The sequence below is a fragment of the Schistocerca piceifrons genome, chromosome 3 (assembly GCF_021461385.2).
Source record: "Schistocerca piceifrons isolate TAMUIC-IGC-003096 chromosome 3, iqSchPice1.1, whole genome shotgun sequence".
Lineage (NCBI taxonomy): Eukaryota > Metazoa > Arthropoda > Insecta > Orthoptera > Acrididae > Schistocerca > Schistocerca piceifrons.
Window position 1 is genome coordinate 777,529,691 of NC_060140.1, and position 14,410 is coordinate 777,544,100.

The 14,410-nt window shown below is 41.4% G+C and overlaps 1 protein-coding gene across 1 annotated transcript in view; it reads left to right on the forward strand.

Annotated features, from left to right (window-relative positions):
- The first annotated feature begins 491 nt into the window (after positions 1 to 491).
- LOC124789054 (sialin-like) overlaps positions 492 to 14,410 on the forward strand; it is a 178,683-nt gene continuing 164,764 nt past the window's right edge. The window contains exon 1 of the mRNA XM_047256345.1: positions 492 to 589. Coding sequence (XP_047112301.1) covers positions 550 to 589 — 40 coding nt within the window. The 5' untranslated portion in view covers positions 492 to 549. The remainder of the gene's footprint in view (positions 590 to 14,410) is intronic.

Genomic DNA, 14,410 nt, shown 5'->3' on the forward strand with positions numbered 1-14,410 from the left:
CATGTAATATGAGAGACAAGATTAATTCAGTAAATATAGACCTTTGTATTAGCTTGTATATTACACCTTTATTATCTGATTATTACGTGTTTATCTATTTCTTGTTGTATCTGATCGTGGAGGGCAACAACTCGTGCGCAATTTGCGAGCAGTCTGTACTCGGGGCCGGTTTTTCGTGCGTCACACTGTCGTTCTTCATGAACGTCAAAAATCTAGAATTTTTTTCTAAAAGGAAGTATATTTAAGTAAAAAACAAAAAAGTGTGCACATATTTACTCCCTCTCCCTCTTCTCTTTCTCTCTCCTCCGTTTCTCTCCTGCCAAATAAGAAGTGTTTGTGTGGCACCGCTGGTGTGACGTAGGCCTCAGAGGACAAGTGAGGTGAGCCCTGGAGGACGTTCGCGTCTCCCCACCCTTCCACCGCTTCAGTCCCTTCACAGCGCCTTCCACTACGCGGTAAAAACAGTTACAAAGCTACAGCATCAGACCAGAGGACAGTTAGCCATCAGGGGCGCAGTGCGGCCTAGGAAGCGGTGCCCACGAACAGAACATGACGACGGAACCTGCCACAAGGCTACAGGACAGCCAAGGTGAGTTATTGTTACTGGTATGGCCCTGCCTCAACATCTCAATAGTTTCTCCTATGTGTTACAAAATTCTTGGTGCTATGTCACTGAATTGCTACTTACTGAAAAGTTCCTAGGCTCCTCTTAGGTCTTTGTAAGCCGTAAATTGCGAATACTATAAATTACAGAAAAAAGTGAAATTGAGATGTACAGTCAGAGCATGGTAGTGGTAAGAACAACACGAAATCAATCGTGCTATTCGAATTTCTGTCAGCAATGGCTATCACGTATCGTACATCTTGAACGATACCGCTCTCTGTTGCACCTGTTTGATCTTCGGTGAAGGTTGTTTCCTTCATTCTTACTTTCTTCTTTGTTCAGTAGTAGTCGTCTCTTCAGTTTGTGAAAAAGAACAGTATAGCTGAACATAACCATCATATCTACTTGCTTTCCCCTAATTTACTTTTATCCAATTTGCCATATTCTTTGTAGAGTAACGTGGTGTATCCAACTACCATAGAAACTCAGACGTTCAGTGACCATCCGAAGAAAGGGAGTTAAGTATTTGCTGTGCGGGTAGCAATTAAACTTGAGACAGTAAGTCACTGTTATCCTAGTTTGGTTTTGTTTAACTGACAAGACTTACTTACGTATGCGTTCCAACTGATAAATAGAATTCACTCAACTTGGAAATTTATCGGTAGGGACACTTGGTGCTAGCCATCAACAGCTTCAATACGTCAGATATAACGATTCATACTTAGACAGAAGGAATGTCTACAACTTATACAGTAACTCGATGTACTGTAAAGCAAGCTTCACGATAATTTCACAAACTAGATTATTTTTTTAATATTTTAACAGCATCACTCCACATGAGTGATCCCTATGTTACGTATAGCCGGCCGGTGTGGCCGAGCGGTTCTAGGCGCTATAGTCTGGAACCGCGCGACCGCTACGGTCGCAGGTTCGAATCCTGCCTCGGGCATGGATGTGTGTGATGTCCTTAGGTTAGTTAGGTTTAAGTAGTTCTAAGTTCTAGGGGACTGATGACCTTAGCAGTTAAGACCCATAGTGCTCAGAGCCATTTGAACCACATGTTACGTTTATAAATATAAAGATGATTTACTCTTTGGTTTTCCTTTTATTGTCATATGTTCGACGTTATTACTAAAGAGCACAGAGCAACAGAATGTGTGACGAAATATTTAATAATGATTTGGGAAGGATCACAGTGACGTTACTTAATGTGTCCTCCAGTTCTAGTACGTCTAAAGTGGGAAGTCACTGGCATAATAGATACGACATTTTGGCACCTTCGAATTAAGATAAGCTCGAGTTCACTTCAGGAAGAGCGCATCAAATTAGGTTTGGCTAACTCAGTGGTTTTCAAGCTGTGCGTCGCGGCTCCCAGGGATGTTGTAGTATTACAGCAGGGGTGGCACAATGGCCTCATAAAAGTAATAATTTGGCTTATTTGCTTTCTGAGTTAAAGAACAACGTGTACGCTAGTGATGATGTATAACTGGTCGTCACATAAGTGTTGTTAACATGGCACTGTGGTAGGTGGTTGAGTCGTACTGAAGGCTCATTCATTTTTATTCAGTAAAAATCAGTTTGAAAATTACATCCGTTGAATGTATATCGTTTCAATTTTTGTTTCTCTGTTGGCATGAACCAATTTTTAAATGTAAATACAAAATTTTATGTTTCAAATGCATCATGGAGTTCGAAAGAAATGTATAGACGAATATCCAGGAAGTATGACGTTGGTTACTTGAATTTCGGTTTTACGTGTACTGCTCGGAAATGGAGGACGATCACAATCTGTCATATGTTTCACAGTCCTAGTTATTGAAAGCGTGCTTCATAATAAAATGAAACGACATTTGGAGTCAAATCAGGATGGTTTTGTAAACAAACCACGAGAATACCGTTCTCTCAAGTTAAAAGAAATGTCAGAAAAAAATAATCGCTAAAAAAGCTTCGATTCCTACACAGTCTCTCCCTTCAACTTACAAAGCCACCTAATCTGTAGCAGGAAGCAAGAAGCTCACATCATAGTGGAAGACCTTATTGTGGAAGTAAAAGTTTAATGATGAAGCTATACATTACGTTTTCCCTGAACGTGACACAAATTTCAGTTGAGTGAAGGATTGAAGTCTGTGTTTGTGGATCATTTAACTGAACTCGTTGATTACTTTCTGAAGTACTTTCCAGAAGAAGTTGATCAACATAACTGAATCAATGGTGCTTTTAGCACAAAACTTCCGTCAACACTTAACAACTGAAGAATTAGAGTAATTTATTGATGTCTCTTCAGACTCAACACTAAAATTGAAATTCGTTTCCTCATCACTTACCGAATCTTGGAATTTCTTACTTTCACATTAAATGATTTTGTTTTGAAATTAGTATTGCCATTTGGACTGAAGGGAGAAATGAAATTTCGTGATCTGTAAATTTCCAAAATATAAACATTTTTCTGCTGTCAGTGAGTGGTATGATGAAAATTGATGAAGAAAAACTAGTAGCAGAACGTTGATGCAAGCATGAAACTTTAGTTTTGATTACTTTATTTATTGAAGAAAAAGAAATACGTTGGATAATTTTTACAACAACACACACATGCACATTCAATGTACAGAACAAGTCCAAGACTCTCCATTACCACAGAAAGCAGAAAATTATAAGGAGCAAAAGACAGAATTGCTAATCTTTCTTAAACTTACTGTTAAGTGGTAGTCTGTGTAGAAGTGCAATGAAGATGCAGTTACTTTCAGCAGAGGCTATTTTCAAAAAGATATCGCTTTCAATGAAATACTTTACATGTAGACATACACCAGTGTGGGAAATGCAGTGCTCCAAAGAAAATTCTCCCGTGTTGTACGTTACATCTACTGTCTTCATTCATTTTGTCATAATCACTTTATGAGATACAATGGTTAACTACATGTCTCGCTTGGTTCCTGTTTGAGAAACAGGACACATGCGGCTACATTATGATATTCATATAATATAAATAGAGAGAGTCCACATTACCAAAGTCAGGAGAAACGACATTGGGCTTTCCAAAAGGTTCGATTATCGATCCTTAATTACAGTTCTACCATTTTATTTGTATCAAGATAAACAATCGATATTTTTTGCAGACGAGACAAGCTTTATTGGCAAGCTAAACAGAGAACAATAAACAGGGAAAATAATAAATCATGTTTTAGTAAATTTACTAACAATTTCTGTGCAAAGAGCTGCCCATAAACTTTGTAAAATCAAAGGGCTGTCCCTAAAATTTATAAAATCACAACTTACTGAGTTTGGTACTCTCAAAAACCCTTCGCCTCCAACTGACGTGGCGTATTATTAAAAATGCTGACCAGGACAGATATTACTGAGTTCTGGGGTGCATACTGATGAAAACTTAAACTTGAAAATGCATATAGTGCACTGGACTCGCATTAGGAAGGACGACGGTTCAACTCCCTGTCTGGCCAAAATGATTTAGACAATTTGTGATTTCACTAAGCCGTTTATGGGATATGCTCGTATGTTTTTGTTCTGTTTCTAATGACTGCATAGTCTACGTGACGTTAAAGCCTAATATACCCTCATTTTTTGTACAGTAAAACTCCTGGATTCATCCAGTTTTACCATAAGAATGTTTTTTTTTCATTTCGTAAAAAGAGAAATCATGAAGTTACCATACTGTGCATATTTTCATTTACTAGTTTCGTAGGGTCTAATGCACTGAGGTAACTCCTCAGTCAAGCAAAAAGCATTCATTACACAAAATATAGTTATTAGAACTATTTATGTACACATGCATTTATTTAGGTCACTGGGAATATTAGTCACAACCTCAAAGTGTATTTAATTAATAATGAAATTTGCTATCAATATTTCGTTGCAGTTTGAGAGTAATACAGAAATTCACCAATAGAATAATAGAAGCAAAACATATCAGTATCTCCGATGGTAAATCTATGTCACAGAGGAGAAGTGAAGTACGTAGCTCTAGAATGCAAAGTGGAGTACATATGAGATCAATTTCACTTTTACTGCTACCCTCAATCTTTGTGCTATAAAATTTTACACGTTCACTCCATATCGTCGGAAAAAACACACTCATTGTACAGAAGCATGTGGAATCAGCTATTCTAAAACGAATAATTTCTTATTCTTGCAGCACACCGTGACAAAAGTTAGTGTATCGTTAGTGACGGACTCTGAATTCGGGTCGTATGAAGTTCACATTGGTGACCAACGCAGTTCATAACTGCTTAGTGACGCCTATAGTATAAACTGACAGATATTGACTCCAATTGACAGCGCTGTGGCTAGCAAGAGGCAAGGGTTAAGTGGCCTGAGCGAACTGTACAGCTGAGATAAAGTTTTTGTACGATACTATTCCGAAAGGAGCATGAACACAGTTTCATGTCGGAAGCACCAATAAATATCACCCACTCATCTTAAGGTTTCATTCATTGATGTTAACCTCAGTCTGAAGGCTTGGCGAGACTTGTACGATCGTAGACTTCCCGGATTAAAACCCCATTACGCAGTAATAAAGATGTTCAGATACATCGATGTCGTCCGTTTTTGACCTCCAAGTAGATTTTCCAAGTTCATTATAGGTCATCCATTCCAATGCTCATTCAAACAGATTCAAAATGAGAATAAAACAAACTGAATTAAAGTTTAAATTATTTAATTTTAATTTTGCAGATGAACAGCGTTTCATTAGCCACCTTTCAACTCAACCTAGAAAATTACGTTGCTTTTTATAAGGAGGAATTGATCCACGTTCTCTGACTGAGGTTCACGCAAACGTTATTTTATGCTTGCAAGTAATTTGAACCATTTGTTTCTGTAGATCATTGAGGAAACATTGGTACCATCATGAGGCCACTGAAATATTTAATTGGCTTCCCTGGAAAACAACTTAATGAATCTGTGTGTAGTATTTAAAGTAGTACTTATATTTACCAATGCTCCTTGTAAATTATGTATGCTAAAGAACGTATCTACATGCAGAAAGCTGTTACAGGAAAATTTTTAATGTTTGTTTCTACTCTACTTCTACGTCATGCTACGGTCGCTGCTACTCCTTATTTCTTATATGCGGCACCGCAATTCTACCTTGTTTAGCACTTTATCATACATATCTCCATACAGATACGAAATTATTCAAATATATGTTACTTAAATAGCCTACAACTAACTATAAAACATGAACTACAACGAATATTGGCTGAATGGAGATTCTATCAGGAGTTGGGTGCGTCACGACCACCACACCACTAATGATAACAAAAGGAGGGTCAGCATTGGTCGCTGAAGCAGAAATCGTTGTTTCTGTTGCAAATCGATTCCAATTACTGCGTGACTATCATCAGTGCTAGTATTAAAGCACTTTGGACTCATAAAAAAATACAGTAGAACTGCAATATCTGCACAGATCAATGAAGAATATCTTCTGACAACTATTTTGTTGGTAGGACGGGCTTGGGAAAGGGCTCAAAAGCGAGCTCTGCTGGTTGCCAGTTATTGCTGTTGTAGCCATGATGAAACTTTCACTCGATAGCGGAGTGTGCACTGATACGAAACTTCCTGGCAGGTTGGAACTGTGTGACACACCGGGACTCGAACCCGGGACCTTTGCCTTTCACGAACAATTGCTCTACCGACTGAGTTAACGAAGCATGACTCACGAACCATCCTCACTGCTTTACTTGCGCCAATGCGTTATCTCCTACTTTTCCAGTTTGGCACACAGATCTAATCTGGTAGGAAATTTCATTGTTGCTGTTTTGGTGACTGCGATGGTGGTGACGGTAGATGTAGTGGAGGTGGATGCGACATTGCTGGGTGCAGTGTGCTGTCTCTGATAAATGGCAGATTTTCATAAGGCACTCTGTTTGAGACTCATATAGACATAAATAAACAATGAACATAATCCAATGTTTAACACAATATCACAACATTGCAATGGCATTTGCTACATGTTTCCAAAGAGGTATACGTAAGGTAAAAAAGAAAGCTACGCGCTGCAGTACATATGCTGTTAGATGAGAGAAATGTGACTGTCACATTTTTTTAAGTCGGTACCAAGAGAAGAGTCTCTAATGTGTCTTGATGAGGAGGGGACGCGAACATTTTTATCTCTCTTTCTGTTGTAACAGTTTAATGAATAAGGCTGTATTTTGGGTTAATACAAAAGGGAAGTGAAACACAGTACCTGTCTATATATTTGACAAACAGTTTATCTCACCGCAACTTAATAGAAGTTTCTTTCACTAGGCGACACGGTCAACAGTTAGCAACTTCTACGGCGGCTGTATTCGAGATGACCTCGCAGAAGACAGGAGAGGTAAGGTTTCCCACTGAGAAGAAAACACAACTAAGAACATTTACTATTAAGTTTCCTACAAAACTTATTTCAGAATTGTTTACTGCTGTTTGGCTCTGAGCACTATGGGACTCAACTGCTGAGGTCATTACTCCCCTAGAACTTAGAACTAGTTAAACCTAACTAACCTAAGGACGTCACAAACATCCATGGCCGAGGCAGGATTCGAACCTGCGACCGTAGCGGTCTTGCAGTTCCAGACTGCAGCGCCTTTAACCGCACGGCCACTTCGGCCGGCCCTACTGCTGTTTGTTCGGCAACAGGCTGTAAAAGCATTTCATTAAGTTCCAATTACAACTTGACAGATAAAAGTCTCATTTCAGAAAGTATCATTCATTATCCAACCAGCAAGTAGCAAGAAACAGAATAGCATTACATATACGTCTATATGGTTACTCTGTAAATCACACTCAAGTGCCCTGGCAGAGGGTTGGTCTAACCACCATCAGCATAGTTCTCTTTCATTCCACTCCCGAATAGAGCGCGGGAAAAACGAAAGCTGTATCTTTCCGTGCGAGTTCTAATTTCCCATACTTTATTACGATGATCGTTTCTCCCTATGTAGGTCGCCGTCAACAAAATGTTTTCGCATATGGAGAAGAAGTTGGTAATTGAAATTTCGTGAGCAGTCCATGCCGCAACGAGAACGCCTTTGTTTTAATGATGTCCACACTACATTCTGTCTTATGTCCGTGACACTCTCTTACCTATTTCGGGATAATACAAAACGTGCTGCCCTTCTTTGAGCTTTCTCGATGTACTCCGTTAGTCCTATCTGGTATGGATCCAAACCCCCGCACCAGAACTCCACAAGAGGACGGACAAGCGCAGTGTAGTAGGTCTGTCGCATCTTGTAAGTGTTTTGCCTATAAAACGCAGTCTTTGGGTCGTCTTCACCACAACGTTTTCTACGTATTCTTTCCAAATTAAACTGTTAGTAATTGTAATTACAAGGTACAGTATTTAGTTGAATCTACAGCCTTTAGATTTGAATGAATTATCGTGTAACCGAAGTTTAACCGATCCCTTTTAGCACTCATGTGGATGAGCTCACACTTTTCATTATTTATGGTCAATTGCCAATTTTCGCACCACACAGATAACTTATCTAAAACGATTTTCGATTTGTTTTCATCTTCTGATGACTTTACTAGCCGACAAACGGCAGCGTTATCTGCAAACAACCTAAGGCAAGGCGCAAATTGAGACGCGTATAGCACTTGAGACGTGACACGACACTACGTTGCGACACGCACGAGTCGCGCGGGTGCAGCGCATATTGCGACGCGTACACCATACCTCGCACACGCCGACTGGCAACGCTCTGCGCTGACAGAAACTGTTCACTGAAAATTTTTGATTTTTGCCTTACTTGTACCGTTATGTCAGCTTCGTGGCGAAGAGCCCATCATCTCGCTAATGACCATTCTTATTGTAATGTACACATTTTAGTAAGACACTACGCAAAACTCAAAAAGTTTGCAACGAAAATTAGGGGTCGCTGTGATTTTGCGTTTGGTGCGTTATTACACCATATGTTGCTGCGTATGAAATTTAGCTGACATGAATTTTTGTTTAGACTTGGGAGGAGGTCTCTATCTGCCTCCGATCTCGAGAAAATGGATCCCATGTAGCGCGCTCACTTCTGATCTCACGCACGCGAGAATGAAATACTCGCAACATCTCTCATAGCTCCTAAACCGCTCGAGACATCGATACGATAGTTTGGCGAATGATAGCACACAGGGAGGAGAGTGTTTTGCCAATTCTTAAACACACGGAACTTTCTTATCTATATCGATATATCTGTACTTATACTTCCCTTTTTATTTATTTCACTCCAGTGACTGTAATTTTTGAAGAGTTATCGACAGCTAGCGGAAGAAGAGCTTAAAAAAATGGTTCAAATGGCTCTAAGCACTATGGGACTTAACATCTGAGGTAATTAGTCCCCTAGACTTAGAACTACTTAAACCTAGCTAACCTAAGGACAGTAGTAGCAGCGCGGATCCGGACTGAAGCGCCTAGAACCTCTCGGCAACAGTAGCCGGCTAAGAGCTTCCTAGTATGAAAATAAACACGAAATTTCTTCTTTTATGTTACTGCAAACCGACACTATGAGGCTCTTCGTAAGCTATTGAGATCTGTGATTGCCAATTACTTGTTTAATGCGGCACTCTGTTCCGGAATTCCGTCTCAATAGCTGCTGTGAGACGAGTTTGGCAAATTACACTGTGAAAAAGGAAGTACAATTAAACCAGTCACCAAGAGAAATGTGGTCGTTACTCACAAACGGTGATGCTTCTTTGAATGAGAAAAGGATAACAACTCACACAAAAATAGATTGCCAATTCTGTTGGGATTTTGGTGTAATCCCCGTAACCCACCATATTTTTAACACTGAGCGACTGGAATGGAAACTTACCAAAAGATTTTATTGCTTCTCTTGATCTGAGCAGTATTAAAATAATGACGAGCGTTCCTTCAGGCGGAATGATAGGCACATGCCAGATGCTGGTTACTCACCTATGGCTTGCCAAACTGACAATGCGTGATCACGAATAAAATAGTTGTTATTGAGAAAAATAAACAATTGATCTGTTGCACAGCACAATGGTCAGTGTATTGTCAGCAGCGTAGGATAATGCGCGCGACAGGAATGCATAAGCTAGGTATGTGCGCCTTGTGAGATGGACTTCGAAAAACATTGTCATGAAGGTAGATCTGCCTTTGTCAGCAGTACATTTCAACAAAATTTAAATGGCGAAAAACGAAACACAACCCAAAGGCCATAAAATTCAGTACACAGTAGGGCAAAATTTATCGTATTGGCAATACTACCACTGCTGATATGCACCGTTCTGATGTGAGCATATGGCCGGGTTACTTTTCCGCTCCCCGCCTCAAATTTCCTACGGTGCTAGCGAGGCAAGCGCGACGCGCGGCGCGAGAACCTGTGCCTCAACCACAACGCCGCGCGACCTGGCGCAGGCGCGTGTCGCGTCCCAGTCGCGTCGCGTCGCAATATGCGTGGTCCGATATGAACCTGTGAAGCTACAAAAACTCGCGCTGCGCTGCATCGCGCCACACGCGCTATATGCGTCTAAATTTGCGCCTAGCCTAAGACGGTTGTTCAGATTGTCTCCTAAATCGTTTGTATAGACAAGGAACAGCAGGGGGCCTATAACTCTACCTTGGGGAACGGTAGAAATCACTTCTGATTCATCCGAAGATTTTCCGTCAGTTATTACGAACTGTGACCTCTCTGACTGGGAATCACGAAATCAGTCTTATAACTGAGATGATATACCGTAAGCACTCAATTTGATTACAAGCCGCTTTTGATAGTGTTCAAATGTGTGTGAAATCTTATGGGACTTAACTGCTAAGGTCATCAGTCCCTAAGCTTACACACTACTTAACCTAAATTATCCTAAGGACAAACACACACACCCATGCCCGAGGGACGACTCGAACCTCCGCCGGGACCAGCCGCACAATCCATGACTGCAGCGCCGTCGACCACTCGGCTAATCCCGCGCGGCGCCGCTTTTGAGGTATGGTATCAAAAGCCTTCAGGAAATCTAGAAACAGGGAACCAATTATAAATCCTTTGTCGATAACACTGATCACTTCGTGTGAATGGACAACAAGTTATGTTTCACAAGAACCATGTTTTCTAAATCCGTTTTGAATGTGTCAATACACCGTTCCGTTCGAGGTAATTCATAATGTTCGAACACAATGTACCTGTAGGTATCAAAATCCTACTGCATATCGACGCTGAAGATATGAGCCTGTAATTTAGTGGATTTCTCCTACTGCCTTTCTTGAATAGTGGTGTGACTTGTACAACTTTCCAGTCCTTAGGTACGGATCTTTCATCGAGTGAACGGTTGTATATGATTGCTAAGTATATAGCTATTGCATCAGCATACTCTGAAAGGACCTTAAATGGTATACAATCTGTACTGGAAGAATTGCTTTTATTAAGTGGTTGAAGTTGCTTGACTACTCCGCTGGAAGCGCTGTGTTGATGCTGAAGGATCATATTTTGAAGAATTTTAGGCCGCTGTACTTAAATGTCCAATAAATTTATAGTTCTGAGTTATGTCTTGAAACTTCTGAATCACACCCTGTATGTTGCAGTCCAAAGTTACTGTGGCTTATGTCGTGGCATGATCAGAGAAAATGATTGTGTGTCCTATCGTGAGGCATGTATAGATTCACCACATCGATGACCGTGAAGGTATGAGAGAGATTTTTACATGGAAAATTATGTGCACTATAGATACTGGGGTTCGTTCCAGAACCACAGCTGTCAAGAGGAGACATAACCTGTACATCGATCGGTGTCAGACTGTAGCAGCAATCGTAATATTTAATTGTAGTTACACTGATAAATATGTTCCTGGTTCCCAATATTCTTGTGAGTCTTGTATGTATTTGATGATCTGTAGACAACTTTTGCTGGGTTTAACTGCCAGTGCAATATGGCGATGATAGTTTTTTTGCCACTGAAAGTCTCATCTGCAGAAAAAAAAGGACACATAGTGCTCCCACACTGGCAGCAGCAGCAGTTTGACAGGTAAATTCAGTGATGGACGGGCTGTCCCATTAGGATTGCTAGAAATAATGCTCCCTGTGCTATTCTGGGAAGCATTGCAACATCTCTCGGCGCTGGACCCACGCCTTGGCTATGCGTCATCTCACCAGCAATGGTGCCTAGGTGAACACGCATTTCAACAGGAATTTCTTGGGTGTCAAGTACGAAAGGGATGCCGCCGCCTCATGCTTGCGGGGCCTGAATGGACACTGGGCAGCTGACGGCCACGTCGCCACTTTGTGGGGCCCGCTGATGCACCCAGACTCCTGCACTGGCGTCAGGTGTCGGGTGGCCGTACGTGTATTTTATTAGCGATCTTTTGTTGAAACTATATTCCATCGATTTCACCGACCGTTAGGATTCTGTGAATTAAGAAAAACTACCCCATACATGTGAAAAATACCAATTTAATTAATTTGCATGATTTTTTATATCAACGTCACGCTAGTGGTACAATAGTTAAGGGGAGGGTGTGTGTGAGTGGGTGACATGGAGCAGAACAGCAGGTTAACTGTAGAACAATAGATTAATTTGCATAATTTTTATGTAAAACGCAGTACAGTATATTAAGGGGGTGGGTGACAAAGAAGAATGAGCCAGAAATGGCGTTCAAATGCATGTGAAATTCGAAAAGTGTTCTAGAAATTTGTGGGAGGACATAACTAATTACTTAATTTGGTATCAAAGATGGTACAATAGTTTAAGGTAATGGGGTGACATGGAAAACCACTTAACAGAACAATAGGTTAAGTGCCGACAAAGGCCCAAACATTATATTAAGACATCCAGAGTATAGTGCCAAACATTAGGTTATGCAACATGTTTGCCCCATGTAATTGCTTCTTACAAGACCTACATGTTTCCAAACAGCAGAGACTGATGAGCAAGAGAAATCCAATCCCACAAACCGAATTTTTTTATAAATAAACAATGTACCCTTGAATTTCCTGTTATGAGATCCTTCCTCTCCACCACCACCAGACCGCCATCTTGGATTACATCACGGAAGGGATGACAGCACTCTCTGGTGGCAGTACTGTGTACTAGCACAGTTGGACTCTGGACCTTGGGGTGAACACACTTGATGGTGGTACTGCCTCTAATTGTTTAACTGAAGACTGAAAATAAAGACTTCTGTCCAGCACATGAAGAGTCCTTTTCCCACCAATCCACAGGAAAAGGTGGCAGTTGGATGACTTAGGTTAGTGGAGGTAGCCAAAGTGCCCTTTTTTCCTGCCATTTTCTTATGTTAGTGGAGGTAGCCATGGTGTGTTGCATTGTTCTGATGGAATTTGAACTTACCGCCATTTTCTGGGGGAGGGGGGTTTACCAGTGGGTGAAAGGTTAATTAATTGATCAATTTAATTAAGTAGTCAATCAAATTAAAAGAGTGAGGAGAGCTATTCCAATAACTCAGAGGTCAAAGTGTACCTGTAGCAGTGAGTTGGGAGGGGGGTTGTGGGAAGGGGAGGGGGCAGGGGGACAATAGGATAAGTGACTGTCAATCAAAAGGAAATGGGGGTGACATGGAAAACCACTTAACAGAAGAATAGGTTAAGGACCTGTCAATCAAAAGAGATCAATAAGTTTTCCCCTGAGTGCATACCTGCCCCTGATGTAGGCAACCCGCACTAACATCCTAGTCCCTCCACTGGCGGTGCCGTGTCTGTGGTGTGAGAGCACGATGCGACCATTGATACGGGCGTCAAATCGCCGCCGCCATCAAAACGGAGCATTCCTGACGTATTTTCTCAATTGTGGCATCCTGTGCCGTGCTAAGCTGAAATCCACTAACACAGTTTACTAGCGTTTTGTGCGAACTTGTTTCCACTGCCTCTTTGACAACTGAGTCCCAGGAACCATTGACTCTCCATAGCTTCTTCGTTCTTTCAAATTCGAACGCATGTCTCTCGTTGATGCTATGCTCTGCTGCTGCGGACTTGTCTGTCTTTCTTCATCGTATGTTCCTGATGTGCTACGGACAGTACTGTGAGTCACATCACTGTGTCTGCCCAATGTACTGCGTTCACACCTAATGTAGTTTTTGTTGAGTTCGCCTGGGTGTCATTTCGTAAGTATGCGATTTATTCGAAAGACGAAGCTGCTGAGTTCGTGCCTGTTACTTCTAGCACCTCGTACTCTGATGAGCAAAAACATTACGCCTACTGCTTACTGCGAGACTGAATGCCCCTTGATGGCGTTAGGGGCACGTAACGCAGTAAGGTAAGCATATGAGCAGGTCAAAGATGAATTGGGTATGATTATAGCTAGAATAAGAAGTGGGAAAATCCACTGACATAAACGACTTTGACAAAGGCAGATTATTAGGGCTCAGCGCCTGGGAACTACTGTCTCGTGAAAGGCGATGCTGGACGGCTTTCTGCGTGGTACCGCAGCGAGAATCTACAGAAACTGGTTGATGGACAGTGAAACCGAGAGTATACCACAAGGTGTTAGCTGTCCACGCCTCATCACAGAACGTGGAGGCTGGAGGCCTGTTCCCTCTATAAAACACGACAGACGGCGATCTGTGGAAGATCTCGCGACAGAATACAAATTTCGTGCAGGCGCGAGTGTTTCGGAGCACACCACTCAGCATACATTGTTGAATAAGGGAGTGTAGAGCTCACAGCCATTATGTGTTCACAAGTTGACCCAAAGGCATCGTCAGTTACGACTGCAGTGGACACAGAATCATCGAGGTTAGACCCTGGATCAATATAAACATACCACATGATCGGAAGAACCTCGTTTGTTACACAAGGTTGATGGTCCTATCCAGATCCGCTGTCATCTAGGCGAATGGTTGCTAGAAACATGCACCACGCTA